The sequence below is a fragment of the Trachypithecus francoisi genome, unplaced genomic scaffold (assembly GCF_009764315.1).
Source record: "Trachypithecus francoisi isolate TF-2019V2 unplaced genomic scaffold, Tfra_2.0 Lachesis_group20, whole genome shotgun sequence".
NCBI classification, from domain to species: domain Eukaryota; kingdom Metazoa; phylum Chordata; class Mammalia; order Primates; family Cercopithecidae; genus Trachypithecus; species Trachypithecus francoisi.
In genome coordinates, this window is record NW_022681466.1 from 4,749,290 (window position 1) to 4,764,439 (window position 15,150).

At 49.1% G+C, this 15,150-nt stretch overlaps 1 protein-coding gene across 2 annotated transcripts in view; it reads right to left on the bottom strand.

Annotated features, from left to right (window-relative positions):
* SDK2 (sidekick cell adhesion molecule 2) overlaps positions 1-15,150 on the bottom strand; it is a 313,739-nt gene that overhangs the window by 63,873 nt on the left and 234,716 nt on the right. For both annotated transcript variants that reach the window (XM_033182024.1, XM_033182023.1), the window contains exons 19-24: positions 5,246-5,441; positions 4,960-5,058; positions 4,335-4,526; positions 2,492-2,613; positions 1,710-1,819; positions 1,427-1,577 (exon numbers count right to left, since the gene is read on the bottom strand). In XM_033182024.1, coding sequence (XP_033037915.1) covers positions 1,427-1,577; positions 1,710-1,819; positions 2,492-2,613; positions 4,335-4,526; positions 4,960-5,058; positions 5,246-5,441 — 870 coding nt within the window. The remainder of the gene's footprint in view (positions 1-1,426; positions 1,578-1,709; positions 1,820-2,491; positions 2,614-4,334; positions 4,527-4,959; positions 5,059-5,245; positions 5,442-15,150) is intronic.

The following is a 15,150-nucleotide window of genomic DNA, read 5'->3' on the forward strand; positions in this document are numbered from 1 at the left end:
GGGAACTGCAATTAATAACTAATATTTATCGAGGACTGACGGTGCCAAGTGCTTTCATGGCTGTTAGCATCAAGCTGTCCGCACACGGGAACGGCAGTAATGACTTCACAGTGTGGTGTGTTTGCCCGTTGTGTTTTGCTCAACGAGTAAGATCTTTTTTTTTTTTTTTTGAGACGGAGTTTCGCTCTGTCGCCCAGGCTGGAGTGCAGTGGCCGGATCTCAGCTCACTGCAAGCTCCGCCTCCCAGGTTTACACCATTCTCCTGCCTCAGCCTCCCGAGTAGCTGGGACTACAGGCGCCCGCCACCTCGCCCGGCTAGTTTTTTGTATTTTTTTAGTAGAGACGGGGTTTCACTGTGTTAGCCAGGATAGTCTCGATCTCCTGACCTCGTGATCCGCCCGTCTCGGCCTCCCAAAGTGCTGGGATCACAGGCTTGAGCCACCACGCCTGGCCTACGAGTAAGATCTTACATGGAAACAAAGGGTTTGTGTGGTCAGACGGGCCTGGGGAAGCGGGGTCAAGAGGGCTCCTGCTATGCTAGTGTTCCCGGATTCTCTACGGAGCTGTGGTATGCACTGCTGTTCCCCACATTTATTTGTCTAAGAATTCTTGTTTGCTCCAAGCACCTCCTGGGATTGCTGCTCTGTGGGACGCATGCTGGGAAATGATGTTCCAGAGGGCCTGGCAGGGAGAAATGGCCTCTCCTGTTCTCCAGAGGATGAGATGGCAGTGTGCCCAATGGTTAGGGCTGTGGACTTGCGGGTACAGATTCCCTGGGTTGGGACCTCAGCCCTGCTGTTCATGAAAGCACGTGGGAGGATGTGGGAGGCCTGGGGCAAGTTATCTGACCTCTCTTCTGCCCCAGTTTCCTCATCTGCAAAATGGGGACCAGGATCACTCTGCTGTCACAGGCTTGTTGTCAGAATAGCGCCTGGTAGGAGAGGAAGCCTCAGCATGTTACTATCACTACCTCGTGCAGGATGGCCCAGGGTCATGACCCTCAACACATAACCCTGATCTGGGGCACACTCTCTGAATGCCACAGTGGCACCTGAATCCCAGACTCGTCGCTTGGAGCTGTGTGGCTTTGAGCAAGTTCTTAACCTCTCTGAGCCTCAGTTTTCTTAGCTGTAAATTGAGATGATCATGTGTCCTTTGTAAGATTACTGGGAGAATCAAATGGGATGAAAATTTTAGAATGCTTGCCACTTGGCAATGCTCAGTAAACAGTATCTTTTAGCTCCTTCCTCTCATTGGTGGGGGTATTTGTTCATTTGGCTAAGATGTTGATTATCAGGCATCTCACCAGGTAAGTAAAGAGAAAGAGAAGAGAAAGGAGCCATAGGAATTCCAGTGCTCACCTTCTGGGAGGCAATGACCGGAAGCTCATGGAGAGGTCCCACCCCTGCCCCGCAGGGAGCCTTACCATCCAGCGCAGCCACAGGCTGGTCTCACTGGCCGTGCGCAGAGACACGTTGGCTGGGGCCATGTCAGGGGGTGCCTGCAGGGTCTGGATCTTTCTAGAAGGCTGACTGGGGGGGCTGGTGCCCACGATGTTCACCTGGCGCATGCGGAAGCTGGGGTGGTGAGAGATGAGAAAGATGGTAAGGGCAGGACTCCAGCTCTCAACCCTGTCCTGGTCTGGGCCACAGCCCCCACCCACCCCCAGCCCTGGGGCTGCTGCCCTCTCCCCAGGCCGGTCTTGTTACCTGTAGTAGGTGAAGGGGTTGAGGTCGGGCACCTCCATGGAGCGGGCATCGGGCTCGTTGGAGAGCTGGTGGATCAACAACCACTCCTCTCCCTCCCCGACCACGCCTACCTGGAAAAGGGCGAGACCTTAGGCCTGTCTAGCCTACAGGGTTCACACAGGGTGCTCTAAGCCCCAGTACAAGCCCTGCCAGGGAAGAACTTGGTTCAGATCCCAGGGCTCACCTGGAGGGCACCAAATGGGGCTACCATCTTTCCAGGCCCCTAAACACGACTGCAAGTGTGACTCAGCCCTCCTGCCTTAGAATCTCTCAGGATGCTGGTGATCAACATATTCCTGGGCCCGTCAGAATCCTTGGAGCACTGCCCAGGAATCTGTGCTTTTAACAAGCAGCCCAGGTGATTCTCCTAAACATCCTGGGGCACTTCCAGAGACCCAGGCTGCCCCTCAAAGCAGCTAAATCAGAATCAGAGTTTCTGTGGGTGGGATGCAGGTGTTGACACTTCTGAACGCTCCCCTGATGATTCCAGGGTCCAGCCAAGGCAGATATTTTTATATTCCAGCACCTGGAGGGGACTGTCATGTGTGTGTTTTTCCATGTACACAGGTGAGGGGCAGGGGGAGCTGGAGACAATATTGGGAAGTGTGAGCATTTGGGGTATAATTGGCCATTGAGAGTTGCATGTGAAATTCACACAGGCTGAAACACACATAAGATTTTTGCACTCAAGAGCACGGGGTGCCCTGGCGGGGGCTGCGGCCCAGGCCCCAGGCCTGCCCTACCTGGGCTTCCACCAGCCAGCGGGAGATGGAGGTTTTCCCGTCGTAGCCTGGCCTGAACTGCAAGGTCACGGAGCGGGGGCCGATGTTGGAAATGCCCAGGTTGGTGGGGGGCCCTGGGAGTTCTGGAAAAGGAGAACAGGGTGGGGAAGGAGATGCGGCGAGAATAGCCCTCCATGTCGAACGCGACTTTTGGGCATGGAGAGGTCTGTGTGTCATGCTTTTCCTGGAAATGTTCGAGGAGAAGCACAACCACAGCCTCACTCCACCCACAGTCTTCGTCCCCGTGTCTTACGGAGAACCATGTTCATGCCAGGAGGCTGAGACAGAATTGGGGGCCAAGGGAGATCTCCCAGGGCTGAGAGGAGGCTCAAGGCCAGGAAACAGGGGCTGGAATGCCCCCTTCTTCCTGGCAGTTCTGGATGTGAGTGAGGTGCTCATAAGGAAGCTGAAAGCTGCATTAAAACCAAGCCGGGCTGAGAAAGAAACCAAACAGGACCAATCCTCCCTCCATCCGCACAGATCTCCGGCCCTCCTAAGCCTAATGACAGCTCAGGAAGGTGACAGGATGGATGGGGACAGGGGAAGCTTATTTTCCGCCAGGAACCCTGGGGATCTTGGAGCTCAGGAAGAACAGAAAGAGCACAGATTCTGGAGTCAGAATGAGTTTAAATCTAACTCCACTACTTACAGGCTGTGTGTCTTTGCACAAGTTATCCACCTCTCTGTGCCTCCATGTCCTCCTTGGTAACGAAGATGATAATAACACCTCCTCCCTCAGGGTTGTTGTGAGGATTAAATGAGTCAATGTGTGCAAAGCTCCTAACACCATGCCCCGTGAGCGCTACATACGTATTTGCCAGCATGGCTGTATTTGTCACTGGGGGTTGACTGAGGCTTAGGCAGCCCAGTCATCTACACAGCAGGTGGAGGGATGCTGGCAGCTCATACAAGCACTGCCTGACTGATCTGGATGGGACCACATGGTTATCTGGTCCAACTTCCCATATATACAGATGGGGAAACTGAGGCACAGAGGGGCCCTGGAACTTGCTTAAGGTTGTAGGGCTTGGCAGAAGCAGAGCTGAGAGTGGACCCGGGCTTGATCTCTGTGCCAGGCCTAGGAGTATTCCCACCATGCTCTGCCACCTCCCAACCAACACTTCCACGGTGGAATCCAAGGTGGACTCTGCGCGACAGCGGGACGTTTTCACCCAAATCACAGATACCATTGCCTGGTGTGGAAGCTTGTGAGAAATGGGTGAAGGGAGGAGCTGGGGGGGAAATGAGACAAGGGAGGGGGCCTCTGCTTTTCTGAGAGCTGTGGGAAGACACAGCAGGGGGCCAGGGCAGCCCCTGTCCAGAGACCTGGGATCCCGGGGATTTGGCCTGTTCTGAGAGGACCCGGACCCACACAGCACAAGGGAAGGGGAGAGCCCGTGGGAAGAACGCTGGTATTCCTGAAAGACAAGGGGCCTCTTTTTTTTTTTTTTAACATGATCTGGCCCTGTCACCCAGGCTGGAGTGTGGTGGTGTGATCTCGGCTCACTGCAACCTCTACCACCTGGGTTCAAATGATTCTCCATCCTCAGCCTCCCAATTAACTGGGATTACAAGCATGCACCACCACACCTGGCTAATTTTTGTATTTTTTAGTGGAGACAGGGTTTCACCACCTTGGCCAGGCTGGTCTCGAACTCCTGACCTCAAGTGATCCACCTGCCTCGGCCTCTCAAGGTGCTGAGATTACAGGCGTGAGCCACCACACCCAGCCAATAAGGGGTCTCTGGAATGGGATGCTGCTCAGGAGAATTCCAAGAGTCCTGCACTGAGAGTGGGCACTTACCTGGGGGCACCCCAGAAGAGATGGTGGAGGCGGACACTTGGCCCTGGCCCTTCGAGGTCATGGCGGCCACCTCGATGGTGTAGGTGGTGAGCGCGGTGAGGCCCGTGACACGGTACTCCAAGGTCACGTTGGGCAGGTAGTGGGTCACGCGGGTGTTGGTTCGGTTGTACTCCTCCCAGGAGATCCGGTACCCTGGGGAGACCCCCCGTGTTGGCATGAGCTTGGCTGTGATCACGAGTTGGCCTGACCCACTTCTCCCTTCTCCACTAGGCTGGCAATTAGATCCACATTGGGAGCAATGGGGTCAAGGGAGGTGGGAGCTGCTGGCGTCATGCCCTGGCTCTCAGGTGTAGCCTCAGTGGGATGCCAGCACTTCAGGGAATTGCAAGGGACGTAATGAGTCATCATGGCAGCCACTGAGATCTGTGGCTGAAGGTGTGGGGCTGGAGACTCTGTGATGCGTAATCAAGTGGAGGTGCCGAGAGCCTCTTGTGATGGTTTCTAAGAAAGCGTGGGTTGGCTTCAAGGGTTTGGGTGAAAAGTAGCTCCAAGGCAGGGGATGGACCAGCTCTGACCTTTCCCAGCCCTGTCCTACCCTCTGGTTCAGAAACACTGTGGTGCCTACCTGTGAGGATGCCATTTTTCTCTCCCGGCTCTTGCCAGCTGACCTTCAGCGACGTGTCCAGGATCTCACTGAAGCTCAGGTGTCCCACGGGCCCAGGCACTGCACCCCAAAAGGACCCCCACCCCCCAAGGCCAGTTAGAGCTAGAAAGAGACCATCATCTGTGAGACAGCCTACGGTAATCTGGGGGTACCTCAGCCTGGGAGATAAGCCCGGGCTGCCCTTCTGCCTGGGGCACCCAGCCTGGCCTTGGGTGGGGCAGAGAGAGCAGGGCTGGGGGGTGCCTACCATCCTCATGGGTGCGCACCAGCTGCGGGGTGCTGCGTGGCCCATCCCCGGGGGTGGTGAAACACAGCACCGAGGTGAAGTACTCGGTGAACTTCTTCAGGCCAGACACGAAGCCCACGTGGATGCTGTCTTGAAAGTTAGGCCGGGCGGTCACCATGGTAACCTCCTCTTCCTGCTCTGGCTCCCAGGCGATCAGCTGCAGAGAGGCCAGCAAGTCACACAGGGCAGCGGGAAGGTTCCAGAGGAGGCCAAGCCCTCTCCCACAGGCTGGGCCAATCAACAGATGGTGTCCAGGGACTGGAGTCCCTGTGGTGTCTCCTCGGAGGGAAGGGACAGGCAGTGCAGGGAAACCACGGGGCACTGGAGTTCACTTTGGGGCACTTCTCCAGTTCTTGAGCCACTGACTTTATGCAAAGCACCGTGCTGGGTACTTCCCAGGAGTCGCCTCTCACTCAATTCTCACAGAGACTGAGAGGGTAGCATTTCACCAGGAACAGCTGCATAATTTGCAGGCTCAGTGCAAAATGAAAATTTTGCCCCTTGTTCAAAAATGACTAAGAATTTTAAGATGATAGCAGCAGAGCATTTAACTAAGTGTGGGGTCTTTTCAAACATGGGGCCCTGGACAACTGCACAGGTGGCATATCCACGAAGCTGGCCCTGTATTCCTTTTGTGAGATGGGGTCTCACTATGCTGTCCAGGCTGGAGTACAGTGGCATGATCACAGCTCACTGCAGGCTCAACCTCCTGGGCTCAAGAAATCCTCCCACCTCAGCCTCCCAAAGTGCTGGGATTATAGGCATGAGCCGCTATGCCCGGTCCAGCCCGTATTAAATTAAATTAATTTATTTATTTGAGACAGTCTTCTTACTTTGTCGCCCAGGCTGGAGTGCAATGGCATGATCTAGGCTCACTGCAACCTCTGCCTCCTGGGTTCAAGCAATTCTCCTGTCTCAGCCTCCTGAGTAGATGGGATTACAGACACGCACCACCATGTCCAGCTAATTTTTGTATTTTTAGTAGAGGCGGGGTTTCACCATGTTGGCCAGGCTGGTCTCAAACTCCCACCCTCAAGTGATCCACCTGCCTTGGCCTCCCAAAGTGCTGGGATTACAGGCATGAGCCACTGTGCCCAGCCCAACTCTGTATTTTACAGATGAGGAAACTGAGGCTCAAAGAGGCTCACACAGGTAGGGGGAAGCTGGTTCTGGGATTCCAAGCCCTGAGCTCCTACATCTTGCTCCATGTGAGCTGGGGCAGCTTCGTCTTTGGAGTTCTCCAAGGGTACTTCCTACAAAGCTGGGAACTTCAGTTTGTGGATAACCATTATCCTCTTACACTCCTTCTAAGTTGGGATTTCCATCTTAAATATCAAGCAGAGGTGGGGCATCAGCAAGAAAGTCCTATGTGGAAATCCCTCAAGTTCTTGCTAATCTCTCCTCTGCAGATTGTACCCGGCCCCCGCCCCCTCCCGCTTCTCTCGCCTCCTGCTCTCACCTCACGCTCCTGTTTCTGGGCCCTTCATCTGTCTCCAATAATGACAGCTGGTTTCAGAGATTTCCTCATTTATTTGAAGTTGATTAAATAGCAATTAATGGTGAAAAGCAACACTTGATGAGTTTTAATAAGCACGGGTATTTATAGATATAAAACAATACCACGCCAATGTCTCCCGATTAACTCATGCCTATAACAATGCTTAATCTTCTCCTTTTCATGGCCGTGTATTTATAAAGGATGTTTTGAAATTTAATTGGTATTGTGAAAAGATAGCCTATAGCAAGTTAATTAGACACTAATTAGACCCTCAAAATACTAAACAGAAATACTAAGTGGCATTTAATAAGTATGTTAAATATCCTCCGTATTTCGATTATCTTGTTTCATAGCAATTATGTCGCCGAACTTCTTTTGAGTAGATTAAGAAACAAGTCTAATGTTTTAATTTAATTTAATTAATGTAAATTCAAATTAATTATGCTGTTAGAATTAATTGTGTGGTGTGTTCCCTAGCAAGTATAAAATCTGGGTAAATATTATTTTTTTGGGCTTAGGCCAGTTATAATCTCTACCTTTTTTTTAAATAAAGGAAAAAGGGTGTCTTTACAGGTGCCTTAAAACAGTATCACCGGGCCTTACCCACAAAAATGACCCAGAGGAAGCACACAGGGTAATGGAAGTGTGGTTTGTGGAGTCACGCTGTTGACTTCATTTTCCTACAGCTTGATGCCTGGATCCAAGATGGCGGCAGGGCCATGGGTTCCTGTGGTTGTTTCAAAATATTTACTCTGGGCCGGGCATGGTGGCTAACACCTGTAATCCCAGCACTTTGGGAGGCTGAGGCAGGTGGATCACGAGGTCAGGAGATTGAGACCATCCTGGTTAACACGGTGAAACCCTGTCTCTACTAAAAACTACAAAAAAATTAGCTGGGTGTGGTGTTGTGCGCCTGTAGTCCCAGCTACTCGGGAGGCTGTGGCAGAAGAATGGCGTGAACCCGGGAGGTGGAGCTTGCAGTGAGCCGAGATCACACCATTGTTCTCCAGCCTGGGCGAGAGAGCGAGACTGTCTCAAAAAAAAAAAAAAAAAAAAAAAAAAAAATTTACTCTGGGATGTGAGCCACTTGTCCTTCTCCAGCTGCATGTGAAAAGGAGGAGGCTTGGGGATAGGAGGCCTCCCCACCTCAGGTCCAGGGAGAGAGAGAGAAAAATTGCCTTTTGGGTCCTTCATTGCCCTAAAGAGGTTGGGCTATGGGCAGCTGTGGGATGGAACCTTCGTGCTCCGCTCAACACACAACAGGGCTTCCACCTGTTGAACTCTTACTATGTGCCTGGCCTTATTTAATCATCACAATGAGGAGCAGATGGAAATCATTGTCCTAAGCTGTTACAGAAAAGGAAACCGAGGTTCAGGAAGGTTAAGGAGCTGGCACGTGGACCTATTAAGAGCTGGCTCAATTTGTGGACCCTGGGACCTTTCATGATGACTTCTGTCTCTCAAAGGTACACAGAGATGTTGAGATGAGTGTTCTTTAGGACGTCTCTGTGCCTTCTCCTTGTTAGTCAGTTTCAGTGTTGATTTACCCTACTAGGTCCTTAGTCTCAGGTTCTAAGCAGACGGGGCTCCCCTGAGAAGGCTCGGGTGGGTTCTGGGGAATGAGCAGTACACCTGGCTTCCTGGGACATGCCATTCCCACTTAGAGAGCAGAGGCCCAGGGAGACAAGTCTTGTAACTGAGCAGCGGTGCTGCTGACGGAGGGTGTGGCAGGAGGGCATCCTTGCAGCTGGCACACTTGAACCTGAACCCAGTTCTGTGACTTAATGTGGGACTCAGGGAAAGTCGCTTGACCACTCTGAGCCTCAGGCTATTCTAGGGGATAGAAACAGCTGCCTTGCTGGGTTTCAGGGAGGAGCAGGTGAAATGTCTCCTGTCCCTGGTGGAGGCAGTCCTCTATAGGGTTGTGGGTGTGGGATGGTATCTAGCTACTAAAGTTAGAAAATAAAAGTCAGGCTGGGTGCTATGGCTCATGCCTGTAATCCCAGCACTTTGGGAGGCCAAGGCGGGTGGATCACCTGAGGTCAGGAGTTTGAGACCAGCCTGGCGAACATGGTGAAACCCTGATCTCTACTAATAATACTAATAATACAAAAATTAGCCGGGGGTGGTGGCACATGCCTGTAATCCCAGCTACTTGGGAGGCTGAGGCAGGAGAATTGCTTGAACCTGGGAGGCAGAGGTTGCAGTGAGCTGAGATGGCACCATTGCACTCCAGCCTGGGTGACAGAGTAAGACTCTGCCTCAAAAAAAAAAAAAAAAAAAAAAAAATGTCAGAGAAATCCTCTCTCTCTCCCTTTACCCTTTTGCACATGCACAGACTTCCAGAAAACAACTTGGAAGGAGATGTAAGAAAGCAACAACAGCGGCCACCTGGAGTGAGGAGGGTTTTGGAGTTGGCCACAGTACAGCCAGGCAGGTGGGAGACTGGGCTGGGATGGAGGCCTTCCACTATCTGTTTACTATTTTTTACTTTTTTGGTTTTTTGAATCACATATTTTAGGTTTAAAAATTAAAACATTAAGGCTAGGCACGGTGGCTCACGCCTGTAATCCCAGCGCTTTGGGAGGCCGAGGCGGGTGGATCACGAGATCAGGAGATCGAGACCATCCTGGCTAACATGGTGAAACCCCGTCTCTACTAAAATTACAAAAAATTAGCTGGGTGTGGTGGTGGGCGCCTGTAGTCCCAGCTACTCGGGAGGCTGAGGCAGGAGAATGGCGTGAACCTGGGAGGCAGAGCTTGCAGTGAGCCGAGATTGCGCCCCTGCACTCCAGCCTGGGCGACAGAGCGAGACTCCATCTCAAAAAAGAAAAAAAAAAATTAAAACATTAAAAAATAAATTGAATGACGGGTATTTGGCAATAGTAGCAAAATTATTTACACATTTTCCCTTTGACTCAACAATCTCATTTTTAGGAATCTAGTCCAAAGTTATACTGTGAAAACAAAAGAAGAAGCCGGGTGCGGTGGCTCATGCCTATAATCCCAGCACTTTGGGAGGCCGAGGTGGGTGGATCACCTGAGGTCAGGAGTTCGAGGCCAGCCTGGCCAACAGGGTGAAACCCCGTCTCTACTAAAAATGCAAAAACTTAGCCAGGCGTGATGGTGGGTGCCTATAATCCTAGCTACTTGGGAGGCTGAGGCAGGAGAATTGCTTGAACATGGGAGGTGGAGGTTGCAGTGACCTGAGATCACGCAACTATATTCCAGCCTGGGCAACAAGAGTGAAACTCCATCTTAGAAAAAAAAAAAAAAGATATATGCACAAAGTCATTCACTGCAGAAAGGGTAGTTATAGTAAAAGACTAGAAACAACCAAAATGTCATCACTCGGGGGCTGCTTGATTAAACTGTGGGAGATCCAAATGGTAGCAGAGGATACAGGTGTCAAAAAGAACAAGGGATGTCTCTTTATACTTTTATGGAGTGACCTCCAAAATATATTCTAAATAATGATAATAAAGGTACTGGGCGCAGTAGCTCACACCTGTAATCCCAGCACTTTGGGAGGCCGAGGTGGGCGAATCATGAGGTCAGGAGTTCGAGACCATCCTGGCTAACATGTGAAACCCCCATCTCTACTAAAAATACAAAATTTAGCTGGGTGTGGTGGTGGGCGCCTGTAATCTCAGCTACTCTGGAGGCTGAGGCAGGAGAATCGCTTGAAATTGGAAGGCAGAGGTTGCAGTGAGCCAAGATTGCACTACTGCACTCCAGCCTGGGCAAAAGAACAAAACTCCATCTCAAAAAAAAAAAAAAAAAAACTATCTATCTATCTATCTATCGATAGATCAATTGATTGAGAATGTGGAAAGTACATTGTCACTTATCTGAGAAGGAGAGCACACACATTTATGTAGGCATGAATAGCAAATCCTTGCTATTCATGTGGGATTGGTTCCAGGACCCCCCACAGATACCAAAACCCACAGCTGCTCAAGTCCCTGATATAAAATGGTGTAGTATTTACATGTAACCTACACACCTCCTCTTATATACCTTAAATCACCTTTAGATTATTGTAATACCTAACACAATGTAAATGCTATATAAATAGTTGTTATACTGTATTGTTTGGGGGGAATAATGACAAAAAAGTCTGTACATGTTTAGTATAGATGCAATCTTTTTCTGAATATTTTCAAAACCATACAAGATTGGCTGAATCCACAGATGTGGAATCCATGGCTAAGAAGGGCCTACTATACTTTTTGTTTGTTTGTTTTTTGAGATGGAGTCTCGCTCTGTTGCCCAGGCTAGAGTGCAGTGGCGAGATCTTGGCTCACTGCAATCTCTGCCTCCCCGGTTCAAACGATTCTCCTGCCTCAGCCTCCTGAAGAGCTGGGATTACAGGCACCTGCCACCACGCCCAGCTAATTTTTTCTTTTTTTTGTATTTTTAATGGAGATGAGATTTCACCATGTTGACCATGCTGGTCTTGAACTCCTGATCTCAAATGATCTGCCCGCCTCGGCATCCCAAAGTGCTGGAATTACAGGCATGAGCCACTGCACCTGGCCTGTACTTCGTTTATATTAAAAAAGAATGCGTGGTGGCTCAAGCCTGTAATACCAGCACTTTGGGAGGCCGAGACGGGCAGATCACGAGGTCAGGAGATGGAGACCATCCTGGCTAACACGGTGAAACCCCGTCTCTACTAAAAATACAAAAAAAACTAGCTGGGCGAGGTGGCGGGTGCCTGTAGTCCCAGCTACTCGGGAGGCTGAGGCAGGAGAATGGCGTGAACCCGGGAGGCAGTGCTTGCAGTGAGCTGAGATCCAGCCACTGCACTCCAGCCTGGGTGACAAAGCGAGACTCCGTCTCAAAAAAAAAAAAAAAAAAAAAAGGAAGAAAAACCAAACCAAGAAAACAGAAAGCAATCAGACTTATGGGGTGTGAGAGGACAAGGATTGAAGCTGATTTTCTCTGAATTTGCTTTGTAGATTTGACTTTGTTATGTAAATATTCAATGTAATTATGGAACAAAATTAAATTAAAAATCAATCCCTAAAAATCAAAACCACAATGAAGCAAATGAACCTAATAGAGTATTGAGCTGTGGCAAAATTACAGAGAGAAATGACTTCACAAGACTTAGCAGTGTGATGCGAAGTCCTTCCCTAGAGGGATATACCTTAGGAACAAGAAGAACAGCAATAATCGGAAACTATGTTCAGTAATCAGAGTGTGGATACGACTATTCTGAAACTGTTGTGTGTGTTTGTGGGGATAATGTAGGTGGGTAAAATGCTGGTATTGTAGGAACTGGAATTTCAGTATGGACAAAAGAGATATAGACAAAAGACCAATGAGATTATTAAAGAGTCTGTCATCATGAAATGGAATTGAAAGTGTGAGTATCCATAGTATCTTAAAAAATAAAGTATTGTTTAGCTAGCCATTAAAAGGGCCTAGAAACAACAACCATTTCTGGAATAAATGCACTGCAAGTGCTGAAACTGTGATATCTATAACTATCATTTCTCTCTAAAAGCAACAAGAGCCCCTTGAAAAAATGGCCGATGCCTGGCACAGTGAGGGGAATGTATATATAATAGTTTGGAACACCTTGTCATACCAAATTGCAAGGAAGCCATCAGAGACTACTGGGGCCACGTCAAGAGGGCTCACCATCAAGTGGAAGAGGTCAACGATGGGTCCATTTGTACCACTGAATTGGCAGCACCCAGTACCATTCAAGAAGCATAATCATGGTAATAGATTGAAACATGTCAGATTTGTACTTAAAAAAATCCTTAGTTATCTAATAGTACTAGCAAACCCAAAACAAAACAAAGATGTCCCCCTCCAACCCAAGCTCATCTATTACCTGAGAAGACAATAAGGAATCCATTTATTATTTATTTTTTCTGTTTTTAGAAATAGAGATGGGGGAGGGAGTCTCACTATATTGCCTAGGCTGGTCTTGAACTCCTGGCCTCAAGCAAGTCTCTGCCTCAGCCTCCCAAAGTGTTGGGATTACAGGTATGATACACCACGCCCGGCCAGAACCAATTCATTATATGAAAAATTGGTAAATAAGGGAAAAGAACTGAACACTTACCCTACTTTTCCTAGATAAACTGAAACTTCAGGTAGCCAAAAAGTTGGTAAAGGGAAAATTCTTGTTTTTTGAAAGCATTTCAGTTCCTAAGTCAAGAAGAAATTGTAATATTTGCCTATCCCCATATTATAACCCTTATTGAAATGATAGCTCATAGATGACTGTCAGTGGCTGACCTCACAGTAAGAGACACAGCCGGACTTTGTGCCTTCTGATCGAAATACATAATGCCATCTAGGAAGTAAAATATTTCTTTTCTTTTCTTTTTTTTTTTTTTGAGACAGTCTCGCTGTGTCGCCCAGGCTGGAGTGCAATGGTGTGATCTCTGTTCACTGCAACCCCTACCTCCCAGGTTCAGGCAATTCTTCTGCCTCAGCCTCCTAAGTAGCTGAGATTACAGGCATGTACCACTACACCTGGCTAATTTTTTTTTTTTTTTTTTGAGACAGAGTCTCACTCTGTTGCCCAGGCTGGAGTACAGTGGTGCGATCTCGGCTCACTGCAAGCTCCGCCCCCTGGGTTCACGCCATTCCTCTGCCTCAGCCTCCCGAGTAGCTGGGACTACAGGCGCCTGCCACCTCGCCCAGCTAAATTTTTTTTGTATTTTTAGTAAAGATGGGGTTTCACCGTGTTAGCCAGGATGGTCTCAATCTCCTGATCTCATGATCCACCCACCTCGGCCTCCCAAAGTGCTGGAATTACAGGCGTGAGCTATCACACTCAGAAGTAAAATATTTCGGATAACAAAAAAATCAAACCTGAATCAGATTAACCTCTAGCTTTAAGTTCCAATTCACTGTAACTATAGTGTTTGGAGGAATGCATTGAATGACCCCACAGGGATGCAATCAGCGAAATCCAGACAGTGGAAAATTCTGTTGGACAAATGACTAAGTTTCTTCCCAAATAAATTACAAAAAAGAGAGAGGGAGAGAGAAAGAAAGAATCTGTAGATCATCTGAGACCTAAAAAAACCCCTCAAGTGACTGCAATTGTGTGAACTTCATTTAGATCCTGAAGCAAATAAAACCACGAGTAACAGAAATTATGCGGCAATCAAGGGAATTTGAAGGCTGACTGGATATCTGATGATATTACAGGGCCTGCTGATATTTTTAGCCATCATAATGATAATGTGGTTACTGTGGTTTTGTTTTAAATAGAGACCTCATCTATACGATTTCTTTCCAGAAACATTCATGGATGAACTGATACCATGCCTGGGGTTTGCTTCAAAATGTTCTAGGGGAGAGGCAGAGGGTTGGGGCAGCGACGGAACATACCTGGCTGGGAGTTGGGCATTGTTAAAGCTGGGAATGGGGCTATAGGCGTTCACTGCAGTCTTTTTTTTTTTTTTTTTTTTGAGACGGAGTCTCGCTCTGTCGCCCAGGCTGGAGTGCAGTGACCAGATCTCAGCTCACTGCAAGCTCCGCCTCCCGGGTTTATGCCATTCTCCTGCCTCAGCCTCCTGAGTAGCTGGGACTACAGGCGCCTGCCACCTCGCCCGGCTAGTTTTTTGTACTTTTTTAGTAGAGACGGGGTTTCACCGTGTTAGCCAGGATGGTCTCGATCTCCTGACCTCGTGATCTGCCCGCCTTGGCCTCCCAAAGTGCTGGGATTACAGGCTTGAGCCACTGCGCCCGGCCTCACTGCAGTCCTTCCTCTATTTGGGTGGATGTTCAAAAATTTTCACAGTTAAAACGGGGGCGGCTGGGTACGGTGGCTCATCCCAGCACCCTGGGAGGCCAAGGTGGATGGATCATTTGAGGTAAGGAGTTCAAGACCAGCCTGGCCAACGTGGTGAAACCCTGTGTGTACTGAAAATACACAAATTATCCAGGCATGGTGGCGTGTGCCTGCAGTCCCAGCTACTCGGGAGGCTGAAGTAAGAGAATCACTTGAGCCCAGGAGGCAGAGGTTGCAGTGAGCCAAGATGACGCCACTGCACTCCAACCTGGGTGACAGAGCAAGACTCTGTCTTTAAAAAAAAAAAAAAACTGAGTGTGGTGGCACACGCCTGTAATCCCAGCTACTCGGGAGGCTGAGGCACAAGAATTGCTTGAACCCAGGAGGCAGAGGTTGTGGTGAGCTGAGGTGATGTCATCACATTCCAGCCTGGGCAACAAGAGCGAAACTCCATCTCAAAAAACAAACAAACAAAAAGAAATAAATAAAAAAACCAAAAGGGGAAAAATGTTCATTCTCATTGGAGGTATACAAGGGACAAACACTGCTTTTTTCTCCTTGTGATATGCTGAAAGCTAAAGAAGCAGAGGAAAAATA